Source organism: Panthera leo, chromosome B3 (genome assembly GCF_018350215.1).
Source record: "Panthera leo isolate Ple1 chromosome B3, P.leo_Ple1_pat1.1, whole genome shotgun sequence".
In the NCBI taxonomy this organism is placed as follows: domain Eukaryota; kingdom Metazoa; phylum Chordata; class Mammalia; order Carnivora; family Felidae; genus Panthera; species Panthera leo.
This window is the reverse complement of record NC_056684.1, coordinates 69,430,249-69,451,516: the sequence shown is the minus strand read 5'-3', so window position 1 is coordinate 69,451,516 and position 21,268 is coordinate 69,430,249. Positions and strand designations below refer to the sequence as shown.

At 46.2% G+C, this 21,268-nt stretch overlaps 3 protein-coding genes across 5 annotated transcripts in view; 2 read left to right on the top strand and 1 right to left on the bottom strand.

Moving 5' to 3' along the window:
- Nucleotides 1–325: 325 nt before the first annotated feature.
- Nucleotides 326–10,143, bottom strand: NUTM1 (NUT midline carcinoma family member 1). Its single transcript, XM_042942531.1, is given in 8 exon segments — nucleotides 326–2,412; nucleotides 2,414–2,593; nucleotides 2,944–3,060; nucleotides 3,330–3,619; nucleotides 4,132–4,271; nucleotides 5,621–5,749; nucleotides 7,686–8,391; nucleotides 10,027–10,143. Coding segments are annotated over 8 exon segments (3,411 nt in total). The 5' UTR covers nucleotides 10,043–10,143; the 3' UTR covers nucleotides 326–579.
- Nucleotides 10,144–11,865: 1,722 nt separating this feature from the next.
- Nucleotides 11,866–12,706, top strand: NOP10 (NOP10 ribonucleoprotein). The gene is made up of 2 exons (XM_042942532.1): nucleotides 11,866–12,026; nucleotides 12,331–12,706. The coding sequence occupies exons 1-2, from the start codon at nucleotides 11,973–11,975 to the stop codon at nucleotides 12,469–12,471; spliced, it is 195 nt and encodes a 64-aa protein (XP_042798466.1). The 5' UTR covers nucleotides 11,866–11,972; the 3' UTR covers nucleotides 12,472–12,706.
- Nucleotides 12,707–16,058: 3,352 nt separating this feature from the next.
- The window catches only part of SLC12A6 (solute carrier family 12 member 6), an 86,075-nt gene continuing 80,865 nt past the window's right edge, over nucleotides 16,059–21,268 (top strand). For 2 of the 3 annotated variants that reach the window (XM_042942525.1, XM_042942523.1), the window contains exon 1: nucleotides 16,059–17,652. In XM_042942525.1, coding sequence (XP_042798459.1) covers nucleotides 17,382–17,652 — 271 coding nt within the window. In that variant the 5' untranslated portion in view covers nucleotides 16,059–17,381. The remainder of the gene's footprint in view (nucleotides 17,653–21,268) is intronic. The other variant, XM_042942524.1, reaches the window with a different exon arrangement.

Below are 21,268 nucleotides of genomic sequence, written 5' to 3'. Positions count from 1 at the left end.
TTAGATATCTAACCCAGAGACCTGACAGGTTTAAAAAAAAAAAAAAAAATCTTTCCATCTTACAGATTTTTAAAGGGAGATGGATAATGATGGCCTGTCCTGGGAAGAACTGCCAGCTTCAAGTCTAGGCTTTTCATGAGTAGGGGGATAAAGTGATCACTGGGACTTCTCACTCCTGGAGCTTGTCAGGGAGCCTAGATAAGGCTGGAGGCGGGAGTGGTATCTAGATCCGGTGAATCTGGAGCCACCTCCACCTTCTTTCTTCTTTTCAGCACCACACCCCATCTAGCAGGGAACACGCAAATACACAAGGACACACTGCAAGCATTTTCCAACAACCGGAAAATCTTTATTCTTTTTCCCCATACAACTCCTTTCAAAGGTACTTCACCTCCCACCAAGGGGACCACCTTCAACCTAGCCAGTGTGGCCTCCCTTCCCACACTCACTACTTTTGCAGAACAACGAAATAACATGGGGTTGAGAACCAGTCTATTGGTACGCAGCCAGGGTGAAATCTACTCTGGGGCCCCCACCTTCAAGGGATCAGCAGGTGGGATCGTTTGGTCCTGCTGTCCCCTAGTGGCTGCGCCGTCTTTTCTTCCTTCTGCCAGTAACAAAAGTATCACGCCGCCTTTTACGGGGCTGTGAGGCCCGAACCACCTCCAGAGCCAGGGGTTTCTCTCCAGAGACACCAAGATCAGTAGTTGTCTTATAGGGCCTCTTGTCAGCAGGAGCTGAACTTCCACTGAGTGTTCTCTTCCCAGACTTGGTCACAGGATATGGAGGCTGGCCAAGGCCCCTCACCTCAGCGGAGAGGGAGCTGGATGCTCTCTGGACCCCCTGTCCTCCCGTGGAGGGCAGTGGGCCTGAGACAGAGTGAGGACTGAAGGGAGGCCCCCTGGGAGACAGGCTAAGTTTAGAAGCCAAGAGGTAGGCAAATCTGGCAAGTTCCTCATCTTCCCTCTCCTCCTTCTGCTCTTCCTCCTCCTTTCCTTTGGCCCCATCTGTTGAGCTGCATGTTTCACTGACAGGAGAAGCATCTCTCAGAACTAAGGCATCCCTGGCTACCCATCTAGAGAACATGCTTTCAAGGCCCTGGTGAGGAGACATTGATTTGGGAGTCCCATGTGCATAAGAGTCTTGATTCCCTGGTAAGGGAGCAAGGTCTTGGGGCTTGGATACGTCAGTATCCTCCCTGTGCTCTCCTTGGGGGTCATAAGAATTAACATTTGGCAGGCAGGTATCCTGAATGACCCCTAGATGGAGGCCACAGGCATCTCCAATATCTAGTATGTCGACCTGTTCTATGGTTTCCAACAGAGGAGAGAGGGAATTGCCACTGCTCCCCGCCTCTAGGCTGACCTCAGGGAAGGAGGAGATCCCCTGGGTCCCCAGCATAAAGATATTGCCTTGACATGCAGGCTGAAGGGTTTCTTTGGGAGCCCCCAGTGTGGGGGTGCTGATACTACTCTCCAGCATTGGGGGGCAGCCTTTAGCCCACAACTCACTGGGATCCCCTGTAGCCTCAGGGCTCTGTTCTCTATTTCCTTTAGACCCCAAGGATGGGCTCTTGGCCCTCAGAGGTCTGGGCAGGCTGCTATAGTTTCTCTTGTGCACAGCTGCTGTGCCGTCTGTGCCTCCATGGGGAACTGCAGTGCTCCCCCCTTCCCCAGGTGCTGTGGTTTCTCCAGGACCCAGAGAAATGTTGCCTCTGGAGCCCAGTGCCTGGCAGTCACCCTGATGCTCAGTGACACATTCCCTGGAAGTGGAGTTCACATGGAAGTTCTCTATAACCTCCTCAATCTCTAAGGGCAGCTCCAAGCCCACAGCATCCAGCTCACTGCTCAGCCAAAGTCCTGGACTGAGAGAGGCTCTGTCCCCATCCCCGTCCCCAGTTTCTTTAGGGGAAGGGCTCTGATCATAACTCTGAACTACAGGAGGACCTTTGTCGTCTCCCCACTCTGTCATTTCCTGGGACTCTGCTAACAGCTCCTCCCCTTGAGGAAGCGCTCGGAGCCCCTCTAGCTGCTGTCCCGTCTGCAACCCCACAACCCGCTTTTCTAACCCCTGTCCTTGCAGAAGGGCCAGCCCTGCAAATCCGACATCCAAACTGGGAACCATCTCCAGCAGGGGGCCTTCCTGCCAACAAAGGGGCGGAGTCTCTGAAGTGCTGTCCGATACCAGGGAGTGCCCAGGAGACCTAGCACCTCCCAGGTGGCCATCCTGATGTGGGCATATTTGATCTGTCACCTTCCCAGACCCTCTCCTCCCCATATTTAGGGACCCTCGAAATCCCTGCGCAGCTGTAAGTTCTGGCTGCAGGTCCCAGCTGCTGGGAGATGGCAGAGCATTCCCATCTCTGCGCATCCCCCTCCGGCCATCCGGAGCCCGTTTTCCTGGGGAAAACAGCCTTTCCAAGGCAAACGGTGCTGTCCCCCGCCACCCGAGGCCCAGCTGAGGGCCGAAGCCGCCCACCTCCATCTTCATCCTCATCAGAAACGGAAGGACTGGAGTCCGATTGAGCTCCGCTACAACCCGGAGATGCCTCTGCAGCCTCCTCTTCCAAGGCCAGGAGTCGCTTCTGGACCAGCTGGAAGCAGAATGGACAAGCATTGTTCTGTAAATGGTTGTGAGAAGGAGTAGCTGAGGGGGTGGTGAAGAGATGGTACTTAGGGCAGGGAATGGAAACAGGTGGCATAAGTCACAGTATCAAAAACAGATACCGTCGCTCTTTTCTCCCTTCTCGGGCCTTCCTTCCATGCTTTGACCCCTTATGCTCGCTCCCCTTCTCCTATGTTTCCACAATCCCTTGCCTACTTGTTCTGCACCCAAACCTCAATCCTGAAGCTGTCTCCAGAAGCCATACCATCCAAGACCGTGTAGAGTTCGATAAAATTATACAAGCTTTTTATTCTGTTATTCCCTACCTCCCAGGTTTACCTGGGCAAGACTGAGCCCCTCTTCTTGCTCTAGTTCCTCAATTAAGGCCAATGGATCCCTCTGCTGCTCTGGGGACAGCAGATCTGCCAGAAATTGAGGATGAATGACGGCCTCCACCTGGAGAACAGAAGGAAAAGTGATCTGAGTCCTTGACAGAAAGTAACCTGTGAACCAAGAAGCTCTGGAGAAGAAGCCATGTCTCCACCCCTCCTCCCCTGGGGTTGTTATTAACCGCGACCACCACCAGCTATGCACATTCACAACCTAGGAAGACAGTAGGAAGACAGCCTAGCTCCTAACTGCCTCGGGCAAAACCCTAGGTCTTTGGTGCCCTGGTGTTTCCACCCCAGGATCTGTTAGAAACCAGACACCCAGGTCCGACCCACCTTGGAGACAAAGACCTCCTGAGAACAAAGCTCCTCGATGTAGCCTAGGAGGCCTGGATCTGGATACATCCCTTCCTCCTCCTGCTGCTGCTCTTCTTCCTCTTCTTGTTTTCCATCTGACCCCCCGCTGGCCAAGTGACTCCCCACCAGCCCTTCCATGATGTCAGTATACTCTTTCACAGCTTCTGGTGGGATTTCCTTGGGTACCTCAGGAAGCGGAGGCCTCTGGGTTTTGCGCTGCCTCCGACGGGGGGCCCGGGCCTTGGAAGCCACCTTTTTGGGAATGTACGCTAAGGGAAGAGACGGAAAGGAGGAACACAAGGTGGCACAGAGACTGTGGCTTCTGCCTCCCGACCTTGTGTTTGTAAAGGGCAGCAACCTGGGTACACTGAAATGGTTACAGGCTAGATGAGGCCTGAAACGGTACCAGCCCAAAGGAGAAGACTGTGGAGCTAGAAGGTCTAAGAGGATCACTGTATGAGGCATCTGGAAACCTCTGAAATTCCAAGAAGTCCTCTCATCCAGCCCCCATTTCTTAGGCAGATGAAGTATTATGTGCCTCATTCATGGACAGTCTCAATTAGAGACTAGTTGGTCTCCTTGGCCAAGATCAAAGTTTGGGACAAAGGGAAACGGAGAACCCAGCCTCCTATGTATGTCCTGTTTGGAACATCAATGGCACTCCCTGGAGGGAAAGTGACAGAAGCAAGGGCAATGCCTTCCCTAGTCCATGACTGGCTCTGTGTACGCCTCCCTTTGAGCCTTTGGCCCAAGGCTCCTATTTGGAATTGGGTAGCCTTACCTGGCTGCTGGCTAGCCTCAGGGGCCAAGAGCCCTGGAGGATCAAGTTTCAGAGAGGCTGCCGGAGGCAGGCCCTGGGACCCGTTCATCAGCTGCGTGTTCTGAATCTGCATCTCCTCCTCGGCCTCAAACTCCATGAACCTGCAGAGGGTGAGGAAGGCCTGGAAAGTTCTCAGAAGGTCAGACACTGGGAGGGGGTTGCTCACAGATGGCCAGATAACAATTCTGGAGAAACATCACAAGGTCTCCACAAAGTCCCTTATGTGCAATCATCACTTAGGAAGCTTGTTAAGAAAATGAATGGTCTAGGGGCGCCTAGGTGGCTCGGTCAGTTAAGCGTCCGACTTCAGCTCAGGTCATGATCTCACGGTCCGTGAGTTCGAGCCCCAAGTCGGGCTCTGTGCTGACAGGGCTCTGTGCGGACCCTGGAGCCTGTTTCGGATTCTGTGTCTCCCTCTCTCTCTGCCCCTCCCCTGTTCATGCTCTCTCTCTGTCTCAAAAATAAATAAATGTTAAAAAAAATTAAGTAAAAAATACATACATAAATAAATAAATAAAAAGAAAATGAATGGTCTAGAACTTGTAAAGCTTCTCCAGAACAGAACCATGGCTTTCACTTCTATTTCATACCCTATCTCGCCCAGCATCATGGAGGGTATACGGCAGCAATTAATTCAGGCTTGTTGAAGCCAGTCAGGCCTCTGCCAAAGCCTAGCAGGACCCCACCAGCCAGCCCATAGGGCCTGGGGTTGCAATTTAAGGCAGTTCCTACCAGGAGGCAGTACTGAGATCCGAGTCCTCAGCCTTGCAGTGGGACCCTACAAGAGTAATTCTGGGAGATACAGGTCCAGAAAATTTGGGGGTTGGAAATGGAAGCTAAGCTTTGGAGGAAAGAGTTCATCTTCCTTAAGAGTTACTTCTTTAACCAAGGAGATTATCATGGAAAAATGGGGAATATGAGCCAGGAGACAACTCTGGGCACCCAGGACCCTCCTCTGACCAACCTATGCAAGCACCAGGCCCTCCCTGGGATAACAGGGTAAATGATTTCTGTGATAAGTCTTTCACAGATATATACTCTTTCCAGAAGAGGCATGGTCTCAAAGTCTGCATCAATAGCCACTTGCTGCTACCTGGTCAGTGAGATAGGAAAGAACCCGCCTAGTAGGGCTTACCTCCCCATTGCTAGGTCCCTTTAGCAAGGAATTTTTACACCCATTGGGTTCCAACCCCATTCTAAGAACTTCAGTATCAAGGACCTATATAATTCAGAATCTGGAGGAGGGAGAGCTTCCAAGGGACAGGAAAACCCAAGAGTCAAGGTGGTGGAAGCAGTGAGAATCCAGGAGACCCCATTCTAGTCCACACTCCTCCTAGCACCCCTTTGAATAATAATTCCCCCCACACCCAGACTCACGATGTTCAGACCTGACCCCATCCCTCAGCTGAAAACAGTGCCCCTCAGGAGAATGAGGGGTGGTCAGACTCACTTTTCTGCCATCTCATAGAAGATCATCCGGTCAAAGTTGCTGGTATGCTCCCACTCCTGCACAGCCCTTGGCAGTCCCTCCTCCAGGGTCATCGTGGGCTTCAGCCGAGCCAGAGAGCGAAGCACAGGGCTAAAACCCCCACTGGGTCAGTCATGGTCTACAGTGCATGCCCCACTCATCCACCTGTTCTGACAGACACCTCAACACATACCCCTTGTCCCCTCAGCAGATGTAACTTGCCCCCCAATCCTTGTCACATCCCAACTTCCAGTTAGACTTCCAGACCCCCAACTTTCCATCCATCCTCTACCACACTGGACTTCCCACTGAAATGTTCAAATCGCATGCAAAATCAGATGATTGGCTCTGCTCCCCACCTTTTGAAATCAGCCACCTTTAATTCTCACAGTGCTGTCCTCAACTAAACATTAGGAAGAAAGCACTCATGTTATTAAATTAATGGATTTGTTATAAAGTAGGCAGGCTTACCCCTGCCTGAAGGCTCTTGCTTTTGGAGAAAGGCACTACCTAACCCAAATGAATCTCTAATTAAAGGTTGTGTGGTGTTTTTATTTGTTGGTTTTTAAGTGCTTTTTGCCTCCAGGACACCCTTCACAGTCAGTCAAATATCAATACTCTTTAAGCTCTTTATGATTCATTTTTGCCTTTCTGACTTGCCGGAGTGCTCAAGCACTGTGCCTAGAATCACCTGGTGAAGCTTGTTATAATTATGGATTCCAGTGCCCCAGGATCTAGGGACTAGATTCCTGGGTGACTGTTGCAGAGGGTCTGAACTGCATTGTGGAGGAGACCCTGCCCAGAGCCCCTGAGCATGGAGAGCAGGAAGAGGCCAGGAGTTAGAAATCCAGCCTGCCAGGCTCCAAGAGAACTCAGAGCCGTCTGGAGAAAGCAGGGAGCTGGTAAGCTGATCTACACCAAGGACTTGGGGGAAGGCTCTTGATTTATTCACTCCAAGGTCAGGGTGGAAAGGGAGATTCCTTTAGGTGTTCAATGATGGCGAGAACAATGTACCTGTATTTTAAGTCCAGTAAAATGTGGTATGTGTTACATAGTGGTTTACACAAGATGTTGAGAGTGCAGTACAGTTAGGAGCAGCTGTGGGTCTGGGTGGGAAGAAGAGAAAATTCCCCAGATGGCTGGCTAATGACTCTGCTTGATAAACACAACAGACAGCCTATGACACCTGGGGTCCTTGGCTAAGCGTCCCCTCACGTAAACATTCTGGCCTTTTGTGAATTCTTTTCCTCTACTAGACTGCCTTTTTTTTTTATAACAATAGTAATGACAACAGCAGCTACCACTTAATGAAGCATTCTCTGTGCCCGGCACACTGCTAGGTACTTCACAGATATGAATTCATCTTCTCAGCAACCTTTTGAAGTAGGTATAATCATCCCCTTTCTAGGTGAGAAAACTGAGGGCAAAGATAGCAAACGTTGGGCCCAGGATCACCAATCTAGCAAGCGGTGGAGCCTAGGCCACTGGTCACTAGGCAAGCTCTACCAACTCCCTAGTTCAACTTGAACTGTGGCTAAAATAGGGACTAGTGGGGGTGGGGGTGGCACACACAAGGTCCTTTGCCAGGCCCCACATCATGCTCCACTCCTCCAGGAAGGCTCAGGGCCCAGCACTCATCCTGCTGGTTTGAACGGCCCAACTCGATGTCGGGTGGTAATAAAACAGAATGGAGGCCCCTGTACTTAGTGTCAGAGACCTCAGCTCCACCCATGGCTCCTCGCTCTATGACAAGGAACCTCTGAGCTCCAGTCTTCTCATCTATAAATGAGGACCACATAAAAATGCCTGCCTCAACCCACAGGTTGTGAGGATCACTTCAGAGAAGACACCTGAAAGCTTGTTATACTCTGGAAAGCGCATAAAGAGGTGTATCATCATCCTCCTTATGCTTTTTCATTCTCACAGCATCTCTAGCACCCTCATGACCTGCCCTCAAGCATTCCCGAATAGCCTAACCTCTCGCCCACCCCAAAGTCCTCCCTGTTGAAAAGCGCTAGGATAATCCATGTCAGATCTCCCCACTTACATAAGAAAGCAGGAAAGGGCTTCTGCATCAGGACTTTGAGATAAATGCCTCCGAGCCAAGACTTTGTAGCGCTGCCAACGTCGGAAGTTCTCATACACACCCTTGGAGGTACAGGAGAGGTCACCCAGTGAAGGCTTGGATTGGGTGGACAAAGGACCTCCTTCTCCAGTTGCCCCATGTGGCCCTGGCCAAGCCTTTTCCGGGGACACAATGGGGGCCAGTTGGGCAGCTGGTGGTGGAGCCCGAGCAGGAAGGCCCGGGAGACCCTCCTGGCTGACCCCAACGGCCTTAGTGGGCAGAAGAGTCTTCATGTTAGTGGCTGTCATGAATCGCGGGGGAGGACCCTCAGGGGCCCCGCAGGGACTGCCTGAGGCAATCCAGTTGAGGGCTGGCTGAGTAAGGATAAAGTTCTGAGTCTGAGAGGACTCAGCCAGCCCCACTTCTGTCTTGACTTTGACAATGACTCCAGCCCCAGTGGGGCCAGGGCCCCCGTCCCCTGTCACCAACAACGGGCTGGGGAGAGCAGAGAGCAGCAGAGGGTTGTCTGGAGAGAATGCTGAAGGCATGGGAGGCTGTGGAGGCAGCTCCCAGGGTGGCTGGTCTGGTGGGCCAGAAGCAGGTGGGGGAAAGGGAAGTGCAGTGAAAGGAGACAGGGTGGCGGTGGCACCAGGTGTCAAGGTTATATCCGGTCCTGGCAATGGAGATGCTGTTGAGACAAAGAAAAAGAGGGAATGGAGTAGGAGAAAGGGAGGTCAGAAGTAGGTCATCAGAGCTTCATTTAGTCCCTGAACCATCAGAGGACTGATTCTCAACAGGTGAGAGAGGGGCTATGGTGGGGAACTCGCATAGTCTGCAAATGTCCCCCAAGTGATTTTGATTTGAGAATTCTCGCACCATAAGAGGTGCAATGACCCTTGGGCCCATAACTCATATTCCATAACATGTGCCACCCAGCATACATCTCTTATTCTCACCCACTCCAAACACATTCAAACCACCTGAGCCCTGCTCCCAGCTACTCTGTGGTCCCTGCCACCGCTCACAGAAGCACTGTTTCCAGGAGAGGGTGTGTGGATTAGATGTCTCGTTTCCAGAAATCTTGTTATGTAACAGCTAGGAATGACTAGAGATAAGGGCCAGGAAGTGGGTGAGCGGAGGGCTGTGCAAGAAGAGAGGTTCCCAGAGTAGCTGCTGCACATGCTAAAATTTGGTGATGTAGACTATCCGCGGTCCTGCTTGGAACTCCTAATAGCAGACATTTAGGGTCCACTAGGGACAAGGCACAGACAGTGAAGTCGGAAACACAGTACCTGCTGATGAGAAGCTATGTGGAGTCTAGTCAAAGGGACCAAGGAAAATACATACAATATGTACTTAATTAATCAGGACATGTGTTTCTTAGGATTTTTCGTTATAATGATAGAAGATCATTTTCCTGATTTCACACGACTCTCCTCCCCCTCTAATAAATAGTTTCCAGTGGCAAATTAACGGCACTCAGCTTCCGCTTCCTGACCATGAAGGAGACATGGAATATGAGCAAACCCCTCATCTCAACTACACAGCAGAAGGCCAGGAGTCTTCCATCAAGTGTGGACAGTGAAATGTGTCTGAAGGCCTGAGTTCCACAAAACATAGAAAAACTGAGAGCAACTCAGGGAAGCCCCAGCTCTCATTCTGGTTGGAGTTACCCACCTCCCCTGGCCCTGGGAAATCAAGGAAAACTGCTTCCCTGAACTGGAAGAGAGGCCACCTCTCGGGCAAAAAGGAGTCATAAGGCTCTGAGCAGAGGCACTTATATAGTACCTTCCAGTCTGGCTTTGGGGAGAACATTTCTTTACAGACGAGGCAACAGATAACCCAGCGGAACAGTTTTCCAGCTAAGGTCTCCCTCCATTCACCTCACTCAATAAGATGGGGAGTGGCTCCAGCCTGGTTCTCTCAGGGCAAAATTCTAGAGCAGGCTCCAATCGCATGAAGAAGACACAGGAATTTGGACCTTCCCCTTGAGCCCTCTCTGAGCTATTCGCACCACACATAACCTGGCCACACAAACACATGTTGAAGGCGGTCCCTGTTCCAGAGAAATGAGTTGCTAACTTTCCGCTGAGGGGCTCTGATTTATTTACCTCCCAGGAAGCTCTCTTCATCCCCTAAGCCTGGTGTTAACAGCACAATCTCCTTCCCCAGCCTCCCCAAGACGGATGACTTTGCTGGGGTCTAGTGCTCTCACATCCCTCTAGGTGAACCCCAAAAGCTGGTCCCCAGGTAAAACGTCAAATTTGAATCCCCAAGGATGTGGGCAGGTAGCCAGGACCTTCCCCACCACTTTCAGACTTACCTCCATCTGAAGCCATCCTCTCAGGTTTGGGCTCCAACTGTGGCTCTGTGGAAGCCTCCAGAATGGCCAGTCAGGTCCAGGACCCAGAGAGCAACCTGGCCCCAGCAGATACACAGGGATCCAAGGAAGGGAAGACAAAGATCAGATCAAAACAGAACTAGAATCTAGGACTCGAGGCATTCTGCAGTGGGGGAGGGGAGAGGAGCTGGAGTAGAGGTACAGAGAGATTCCAACGGGCTCTAGTAAGTAGGCGGTAACCAGGAATCCCCTCCAAACCAAAGTACCACAACACAATTTTTGAGTATCTTTTTAGGGCAATTTGTAAATTCTGATTCCCAATACTACAAGTTTTACATCTCGGTTACCTGTACATTTCTTCACCAATATATATAGTTTTGTGCCCTTCAATCCCATCCAGTTCTGTAACTGACTTCCTATTAATAGCAGGTTGTGGCATACGCTTGACTTAATTCAATGTTGGCTATATTTTTTAAACCAAATTCAGAGCATTATAGTCGGTGTACTTAAGGATCAAAGAAACAGAATGTTTGAAATCAGGGTGTCTCAGAAAATCCGGGTTTGATCGGCTATATGCATATCATTTCCTTAAAAAGCTGTCCTGCAGTTCCCTAACAGTCCAGTACCATCAGGTCTGCAGCACAGAAGGTTCAGCCTTACCCTTGGCTGAAAAGCACCACCCTATCAGAAACTGCCATTCAGCCTAAAATTCCAAAAGCAAAAAGTCCTTCTTTTTGTTATTTTGTTTAAATTTTTGTTAATTTTAATTTTTGAAATGGGTAATACATCTGCATGTTTCAAAAGTCAAATTATGCCAAATGTAATATACAGCAAGTCTCCTTCTCTCCCCTTTCCTCTGGAACTGAGTTCTTTCTCTCTCTTTCTCTGTTTCTTCTCTTTCTTTCTCTTTCTTTCTTTCTTTTGTTTTTAGAAGCAAGTTCTTTATCTCAGAGGAAACCAATAGTATGCTTCTTGTGAAATTTTGCATTTTATGCAACTACAATTAAATACAAACTATATTCTTAAAAAAAAGAAGAAAGCCTTCAGGTTTTTCTCGATTATAAAATTAACCTATGTTCCAATGTCTTTGCCATTATAAATAATACTGCAATTATCATCTTTGTAATGATATCTGGGTTCCACTATCATTTTTTAAAAACCAGGTTCCTATGAATACAATTTCTATGTTCTTTTAAAAATTCGAAATAACCCTATGAGGTGCATCTTATTATGCTATTATTAGCTACTCACCACTATTAGAAAGAGCGTTGAATTTGTGGTAGACACCTGAGTTTAAATCTTGGTTTGACCACTAAAATCTACTTCACCAGTTTCATAAAATAACTTCACGCTCTCTTCGCTGTACATAATATCGAATACCCGTCATGCACTCTTTACCGCCAATACTTTGAAATAGGGCGGAGGAACCGGATGTAAAAGAGGGGAGAGAAGAAAACTTTCTTCTTCTACCATAAGGTAAAGGGGCTCTGAATCCTGGAGCCTTTGTTTCTCCAGGCACTAGAAACCCACTGCCTGTGAAATGGGTGTACATCTCGATATAAAGACAGGATTCTATTAATCAGTGTTCAAGCCATATCCATTCCTACCCCCCTCTAATTCCTAGCAGTGTCTTGCACACAGTGGGCACACTCCACCTATCTCAGAACTCCTGCAAAGTTGCAACTGGAAGCCAACTCCTGCAAGGTTGCAACTGGGTTGCAACTGGGCCAGATCCTGCAATAGTTCGCCCCCTTCTGGCCAGCTGGAGAAAGACCTAAATGGACTACATTTCCCGGCATGCCTTGAGAGAGAAAGAGAAAGAGAGAGACTCTTCCGGCTCCAGGGGAAGGAAATTGACAAACACGTGAGACTGGCGGCGGTTAGGAAGAGGTGCAGACGGAATTGGAACTTCTGGCTTCGGTGTGGTCATGTTTCTCCAGTATTACCTCAACGATCAGGGAGACCGGGTCTATACGCTGAAGGTGAGAAAAGAAAACAGGTTGGAAACGGTTAGGGCGAGAAACATGGGTGGGGGAGCGGTTGAGACCAGCCACCGAATTGCCTAGGTGGGTGAGGGGAAGTAGAAAGCCCAGAAACCAGGAGTGATGGAGGCAGGAGTGTATGACTTGTTGATCTAACTGTCGCGTCTCTTGACTTCCTGTTAATCTTTTTTTTTTTTCGCGCAGCCTCCTCCCCATCCCAGCCTCTGTCTCCCTTATGACTCCAGGGATTGAGTTTTCCCACCACTCCTGTGCTGAGCTTATGTTCTCTTTCTTCCTCGAGCAGAAGCTTGACCCTATGGGACAACAGACCTGCTCGGCTCATCCTGCTCGGTTCTCCCCAGATGACAAATACTCTCGACACCGAATCACCATCAAGAAACGCTTCAAGGTGCTCATGACCCAGCAACCGCGCCCTGTCCTCTGAGGGCCCCTTAAATTTCATGTCTCCTCTGCTACCCCTCAAGAGACTTTCTGAAACCAAGCTCTTCAGTGTGTGAGCCTAGAAGCCTTCTTATCATCCTTGCTCTTTGGAATCGGTTTCATCGTTGCCCTTGTTCATGCTTGTGTGAAACAGTCATGGTAGCATACCTCTTAAGGGAACAAGTTTGAATCTTTCCATGTTTTGAATCGCTGCCAGGTTATTAAATTGATTTGAAAGAGCTCTTGTTTTGTACGTTGTGGGAAGAAAGGAGGGAGATGAGAGGGAAGAGCACCTGAGGGGTACAACAAGTGGTACTTGGAAGAAAAACTTCAGTCACTGCAGGAGCGGTAGTGCTGCGCGCGATGGGGTGTCGGGGAACGGGAAGAATGGTTGGGACTCTTCCACAACCGTCAGCATTCACTGAAAAGTACCCCTCTTGTCACTTAAGTAATTCCTTGCCCCTTGAAGTGACTTTTGACTCGGAGGAGTTGCTTGAAAAATAACAGCAGCTATATTGTAGAGGGGATGCTGTGAATTGGAAGTCGGGAGACCCGGATTTTCCCCTCTGCGTGCCTTTGAGAAAGTCACTTGTTTAGTCTCACTTTTCTCATTTCTAAATTCTCTTCCAACTCTAAATTTGATAGAGTTCAGTGGTGGATCTTAATATAGCGACAGTGTGTTATAAATAGAACCGTTGTGAGTATGAATGCCTTTATTCATTAAATGAATAGTATGCATCAGTGAATGCATATTTACTGGCCCTCTGAAAATATTCCCAGGTTTTTCATTTTCTCCATCAAGGAATTGCCTTCTCACATACACCTAACTTTATTTTCTCCTTGGCAGGCAGCTACTTTGTGGAATTCTACATGGATCTTAATTTAGAAAATCAGGTATGAGAGATTCAAGCAGGGTTTTGCTGGTTTTTTAAGCTACTTTTGGGGTTAATTAAAAAAAATGCAAGATTTCTTAGGACTTAAGCTGCTCTTATGGGGCAACCGTAAATTTTTCAGCCAATTCATAGTAAAGGGATGATGAGGGAAAATGCTGTATTTAAGCTTTCAAGAAATGCTAGCTTGCTTCTTCTTGTCTTTGTCAAGTTAATCAACTCATTATTTCCCAATTTTCCCATTTGTGGCTTTTGACATTGGATTTGAATACTTAGTGCCCCTGATTTTAAAACTGATTTATGGAGATTGTGTTCTAATTATACAATCTTTTTCTACTGCATCAAGATTCTAGACTCTAGAAGCAGATGTAACTTAAATCAGCATAAATTTGATTTATCATCACTGGTCCTGGAAAGGAATAATTATGTTTCTCTTGGACTGTGATGTCTGACGATCTCAGTAAAAAAGTTAGGGATAATTGTTGAGTGCCTAGAAAAAGAAAATCTTTCTACTTGGGTCATAGTTAATAGAAGACAGATGATTGTTGAATCAATTACTTATAGGAATGGTAAAATGAGATACTCGTTTCCTGTCGAGCAATTTTTAATTTCTTAGCCTGTTCACTTCCGGGGTCTTAGCATTGGATCTGAGGGACTTTAAAGTGTTACCCTATCCTGGGGTTCCTGGGTGTCAGGTCATGATCTGATTGTGATGATCGTGGAGCCCCTCATGGGGCTCTGCGCTGATAGCTCAGAGCCTGCTTGGAATTTTCTCTCTCTCTCTCTCTGCCCAATTGCATGTGCGCTCTCTCTCCTCTCTCAAAATAAATAAAAACATTTAAAGTGTTATCCTGTTAAGGGGATAATGATGGAAGAAATGTTAATTCTGCAAATAACTAGAAAAAGGATCTGCTATGGAACCTTCTTAAGCACCAAAGTCAGTAAATGAATTCTACCAATGTTTTATAATACTGACTGTAATTTTGTTTTTATAAGTAACCCACTACCCACCCCCCGCCCCCCAAAAGGATTACCATTGTTCCATGCTACCTGCTCTGTAAACTGAAATGAAAAGACTTTGACCTGGAAATATTCCTAATTGAAGCAGAGGAGAAAAGGCAGACTGGTTTGAATACCCAGGGCTTTTTCCTTAAGAGAGCCTCTAGATATTAATATCTTCTGAGATGTGCTCAAAAACTGGAGAATTTTAAAAGTTATAGTCTATTGGTAATAGGTAGTATATATAAGTGAATGAAAATACACTGTGGTATGAAACAAAATTGGATGTTGCAGAAATCCACCATTTCTTTATAAAGAGAAAGTCTATGAGATTTGAATAACTTAGCAGGCCTGCCTGAGAAAGACATCCCTCAGGAAGTGAATTTCTTCCTCAGGAAAGCTGTGAACCTGAGTTAATCACAGGCTTTGAAGAGCAAGAATCAAGCTTGAAAGAATCAAGCTTTAAGGAGGTTTACATTTTAAATGGGAATTCTCATTTTGTTACCTGGATATTTTTTATTTTGTGGTTTTGTTTTATTTTTTTATAACCTGGTTCATTTTAACCAGACTTTGGACTTTGTGTGTCATTTGCTAAAAAGGGATTTCCTGGCTTAGGTTTTCAGTATAGTTCTGACCTAGTGCTAAGAATGATGCTTAAACATTTACCCTGGGAGGTATAAGGACCCAGGCAAAGCCAGGGCACAGATTGTTAAATTTAAATGTCTTGTTAAAGCTATAGGAAGTAACTTTCAAACAAAAGCATTGATAAGTCAAAACTTACTGAACACTCTATTCAGGTATTAAATAAACAGGCTAAGAAAAATATTCTGGTGGCAGTAGTAGGGAAAACACTGGGATTGGAACAAAAAAGTATCTCTTATTTTCCCCAGGTTTAAAATTAAAGACATTTTATATAGGGGTGCCTGGGTGGCTCAGTTGGTTAAGCATCTGACTCTTCATTTCGGCTCAGGAGATGATACCAGGTCTGTGGGATGGAGAACTGTGTTGTGCTCTGCGCTGAGTATAGAGCTGCTTGGGATTCTCTCTCTCACCGTCTTGCTCTCTCTCGCTCTCTCTCAAATACATTTAAAAAATTATGAAGACATTTTATTTAATGGAGCTTTCGGTCTAACTAGAAAGCGAAAAATAGCATTTCCGCTCACCTTTATTGAGGTATAATTGACCAAATTGTATACATTGTGTACACGATGGCATTAACTATGCATGTGGTAAAAGACATTTTAAGGATGGGGGGAAAATGTAGCACAAAATATATATAGATGTGAGGATACAGTGCTGTAAAAACACATCTCAAAAATTTGAGTAAGGGTCATATGTAGGTGTATGGTATGGGAGGTTTGTGATTTTTTTAAAGAAATTATGAACGGTATTCTCAGAGACGCTTTTATTAAAAAGAGATGGGTTTTCAGGTTCTGAGGGCAAACGGCATTGTCTGCTCCCCCGAACGCCTCCAGACCTGAGTTTGTGCAACACAGCAGGACTGAAAAGGAAAAGGATTTTTCTCCTGTGCTCGTTGCTCAGGCCCCAACACGCAACTACAATTCCCATCGTCCTCCGGGACTCCCACGTGTGGCCCCTCAGTCCCGCTGCGACTCCAGCAGCGCATGCGCGCAGCCCTTAACGTCGCCTCGCAGACTGCAGAGGCTGGGCGGGGCTCCTCGGCACTCGCGGGACGGTACCGCCCTCCGACCGCTCCCCCAGGCTTCTCTTCGGACCGTTAACCTCGAATGAGGAACGAGCGGAGAGGGAAGGGAGGGGCTGCGGCGGCGCTGGCACAGCCCGCCGGGCCCGGGGCCGGGGGCGGCGAGGTCACGTAACGGCTGCTCTGGCGTCTGCCTGGGGAGGGGGCGCCCTCCCCGGCAGCCGGAGCCCTCCTGCGAGCGGCTCCGAAACAGTTACCGGCTCGTAAACAACAGCTGCGCGCGCACCCGCATCAGCTGGCGCCGGGATTCAGCACCTGCGACCTCCTCTTCCCCTCATCCCCGCTGCCCCCTCCTGTTCAGCCCGGGCCAGCCTACGGGGCCGTCTCCTCTCTTGCTAAGACCCGAAGGAAGAACGGCGAGGGCCTGACCTGCGCCGCGGCCCTGGTCGGGGAGAAGGCGTCCTCCGGCAAAGGGGTGGCCCGTCCTGTCACACGCAGGAGAAACCCAGCGAGTAGACCGTGGGCTCGATGGACTAGCAACGACCTGCCACGACCCTGAGCTGCAGTCCGAGGGGTCTCGATCCGCTCGCTAGCCGCCCCCTCCCAGATCCGAGGGGCCGTTCTGCCCGAAGAGCGGGCGGGCCACCCCCGCAGACCTCTTGGAGACGAGAATCCGCTCTGCCCCTGCATCCTCTGCTCACCCTTTTCTCCTCATTCTCCTGTATCCAGTAGTGTGGGGTATTTTTCTCGTTATGCATGCTCATCTCTCCCACCAGACCCAAGTGGATTATTGGCCTCAAAAACATCGGGTGACTCTCCACACACCTCCCAGCCAAACCTGTGGGGTATTCACCTGATACACAACAGGTGGCCGGGTGTACACCATTTCGCAATCTGATCTGTGCTGTATTCGCCTGATAAGGGTGGGCCTGCGCGCACTTTGCTCAACTAGAACCGTGGGACATTTACCAGATAAAAAAGACTTAACTACCTCGGCGGAAACCTGGGGGTCGAGGGGAGAAACGCTTCACCAGCTTCTCTTGAGACCATGGCGCTGGGGCCGCAGTGCTGGACCAGGGGAGATAGCTAGATAACTTTTTTTCCCCCCTGAAGAAAGGAAGTTACACGAGTTTGGCATCGTTTTGTCTTTTTTCCTCCTTAAATATTTAATGGTAGTGCACTTTCTGGGATAGTCTGTTTGAATTCTGAGAAGGAACTTTTTGTGGTGTAAATCAAGGTTATTGAAGGTTTTTTTTTAAGTTATCTTTTCTATTTTGCAATCAAAAGTAGCTAGCGTAGGAGGAAGGATTTTGCGGGGGTTTCCTTTTTTCTTTGTTCTTATAAAGGAAAAGAAAAAGAATAATGCATCCTCCAGAAACCACCACCAAGATGGCTTCAGTTCGGTTCATGGTGACACCAACAAAGATCGATGACATTCCTGGTTTGTCAGATACCAGCCCGGACCTCAGCTCCCGGTCCAGTTCCCGAGTAAGATTTAGCTCACGGGAAAGTGTGCCGGAAACAAGCCGGAGTGAGCCCATGAGTGAGATGTCCGGAGCCACCACTTCACTGGCAACTGTTGCACTGGATCCGGCTAGTGACCGGACTTCTAACCCCCAGGATGTCACGGAGGGTAAGTAGAAACAGATGACAGGATACTTTCATTACTGGCTTATTTATCTGGTTGTCTACTGGAAAGTCACTTTTCCATTATACAGTAATCATCAGAAACCAAGGTACCTCTTTTTGAGATGCCTAAGGAACCCTTTGGAATAATGGTCAGCACAGTGGCTCTCGGCAGCAATAATTTGGCATGTGGGAAGGTATATGGAAAGAAGGAAAGCAAATTTATATTTCGACTTCTTCATTTTGCCTCCTTAGAATTGAAATGAGTGTTTTGGTTTAGGGCAAATATCAAAGAATTTAATACTTTTTCAGCACAGAGAATCCTAAATGGTGAAATTCAGTGGAGAGCTTTGGGGTCAGAATATTACAGTTGGCTTTTAAGGCTAGTTACCAGGAGTAGTTATCGATCATCTCTTAGTTACCGTTTTCGCACAAAGATTTCAGATATTATGTCACCGAATTCTTTGTAAAAAATTATATTTTACAGAGACAGCAGTTCAAGAAGCTTAGCTTACTCAGGATGAGGCTGGTGGATCTATTGTCCTTGCTATCGAATGGAGAAATTGTAAAGAGGCTTTTAGGGCCTCAGTCCCATATAATTTTGTAGAGAGGCTTTTAAGGTCTGATTTCTACATAATTTATTTACTTTGAACATTAGATGGAATGTGTTGAGTCTTTGTAGTCAGGAAATAGTAGTACACAAGCCACTTTCTGACTTACCTTGACCACTACAGACCTTAAGCTGCCTACACTAATTTGTGTTAGCTGGTTTGTAAGTTTTTACAGGATTTAGTGGGAAGAGGTGATGAAAAGAGAGAAAGGAGATGAGAGGTCATAACATTTTTCAGACTCTGAAGTACAAAAGTTTGAGAATTGCTGTACTGCTTTATATGTTTAGTTTTGTGCTAGATTATAACGTAGGTATGTCTAGTAATGAAAATTTCTCTTAAAACTCTTAAAGATTCTTAAAATGGTATTCTACCCAAATTTGAAAACCATAGCTTCAGCTACTGACTTGACATTTTCCGGTGTCAGGAAGTATTGTTCCTCTTAACCGAAAGGGTGCAGGAAACCAGAATGATTTTAGTTCCTTATTTGTGTTTGTGTTTCTGAATGTCTGGAAACAAGGTAGATTTGGTAAAGTTTGTAGTCTTAGAATTCACTTATCCTTGACTATTTTATGGAGATATGGACTTAACTATTTTCAATTTCTTGACACACTTTATACCATGGAATGGAATAAAAAATAATTTATCATTTTCTCTTCCTCCAAATTAGTTCTAAATTGTAGTTTTAGTCTGTATCCATCATACTATATTTAGGTTGTAAAAATACCAGATAAAGACTATAACAGTGTTAATTTTTTTAATGCTGTAATTGTTGTTAGGCAGTTTACAGCTAACTGCTATTAGTCTTGTACTTATATATTTTGGAATTGTATTTTTATTCTGTTTAAAAAGTGAGCTTATTTCTGTAATGTGTTAGCCTTGTGGAACGGGATCCTTATCCAGGCTGTTCTTCCCTTATTTACAAGCATTATTTACAGTATGGAATGGTATCGTTTTACACTACAGAGGTAAAACTGGGGACCTATCTAGGTGAAATCTATGTTGTTTAGATGGGTATACAAGTTAAAGCTTGGCTCTTTATCTAACATACTCCTTAATGTGTAAATATTATGGTACCAAATGAAAGAAATTAACAGTCCAGCCATTAGATTGCAATTTCCACTATATTCTCAGGAAACTAGTTCTCTATTTTACTAATGACCTATTTTTTTCTCTGTCTTCTAAAAAATTATGACAACCAGAATCCTATGATATATTTTCCCCACTATTAGAGGGACTGATCAAAAATACAATTATTTCATCTTTGGCTTCTTAATACGCGGATGCCCTTGTTAGACTTAGATATAGATCTTCACAGGATCCTGTTGTCAAGAAAATCAAGGACATACTAATCTACATTTGTCTCTGGGCTGGAATCAGTATTGGAAAACAACACTGCGTTTTCCGCAAGTGATTCTGTCCTTAAGCTTATACTATACTTCAGAATTGTGTTTGCTATTTTAATATTTAGAATTCTGTGATTTTTTTTTTTTTGGCCTTTTATATATACATCCTTCTGTGGTTGTGACATTGGTATGATTATCTCTCTTTTCTCCACAATTCCCATGCCTCTCACATTTCTTCCATATATTAGCTTCCCACCTTAAATTTCTTTTCTCATCATACACTTTTTATTCACATTACATTGTACAACCAAGGGGGGCAGGGGTGAAACACGAAGTTTTATATTTCTGTCTGTGTTTTAAGTTTTTCTCCTGTCGGCCTTTTGAGTAGGTAATTCTTTCTGCTATCAAAGTATTTATAATTTTCCTTTCATTTTGTTAAGGTTCCATTAGAGTTTATAGGATTGTGCAGTTGGTAAATAAAAACAAGAATCTTAGACTGTACTTGCTTTTACATGAAGAATGCCTTAAAGATACAGAAGGAACTGTTGAGAGTGGATACCTCTGGTGGGTTATGAAAATAGGGTGGAAAATGGGAACTTTCCTTTACCTAAACAATTCAGAAGGGCATGTACAATTTTTTAGATTGAGGATGTTATCACTTTAATAATAAAAATTTTAAGAGGCATAGCATGTTAGGGAACCTCAGATGACCAAGAATTGAATTCTGAAGAAGAACAAGAATTGAATTCTGGTCAAACTCTATTTTAAAAAATGGGAGGGGAGTGCACCTGAGTGGCTCAGTCGGTTAAGCATCAGACTTCAGCTCAGGTCATGATCTCATGGTTCTTGGGTTCAAGCCCCGCGTCAGACTCTGCTGACAGCTCAGAGCCTGGAGCCTGCTTCGGATTCTGTGTCTCCTCCTTTCTGCCCCTTCCCCATTCATGATCTGTCTTTCTCTCTCCCTCAAAAATAAATAAGCATTAAAATAAAAATGGGGAAACTAAGGCTTACAGAGATGGTTATTTGTAGATCAGAGTGGGAAAGCCAAGACTGAAAAGTGCAGGCCTCCTGACTTATATCCAGTGCTTATATCATTTTGTCTCTGTCATGATGAACATTATTTACATTTGCCTCGTAACTATTTTGTTATCTTAAACGATTGTTAAAATAATAATACCCAAAAAGGGCAAGGGACATATTTTTATATGTCTTACACAGGTTCTGATACATTTCACCCTTTTACAATTGAACAAATGCTCCCTGAGGCTCTGCTATGTATAAGGCACTCCAGTAGGAATTATAGGAAATATACATATGAGACAGTCTCTGCCTTTGGAGAGCTTATAGTTTAGTGGTGAAAATGACCAGAACACTTCATCCATTTCTTCACCAAACATTTACTGAACACTTCTTAGGAGTCAGGCCCTGTCCTGGGTGTTAAGGATGCAGGAGGACCAAGAAAAAGAATCCCAATTACTGTTATAAGGAAAGTTATGATCTAACAGAGAAAACAAACAAATGTTCCTATAAATTGTAATGCTGTGTGATAAATACCAAAATGAAGATACAGCAAAACACCAAAAAAAGAAAAATACAGCAAATTTTAGAATAATACAATAGAAAAGTTTAGCAAAGGAAAATGATGAACTGAGATAAAAATGGAGACATT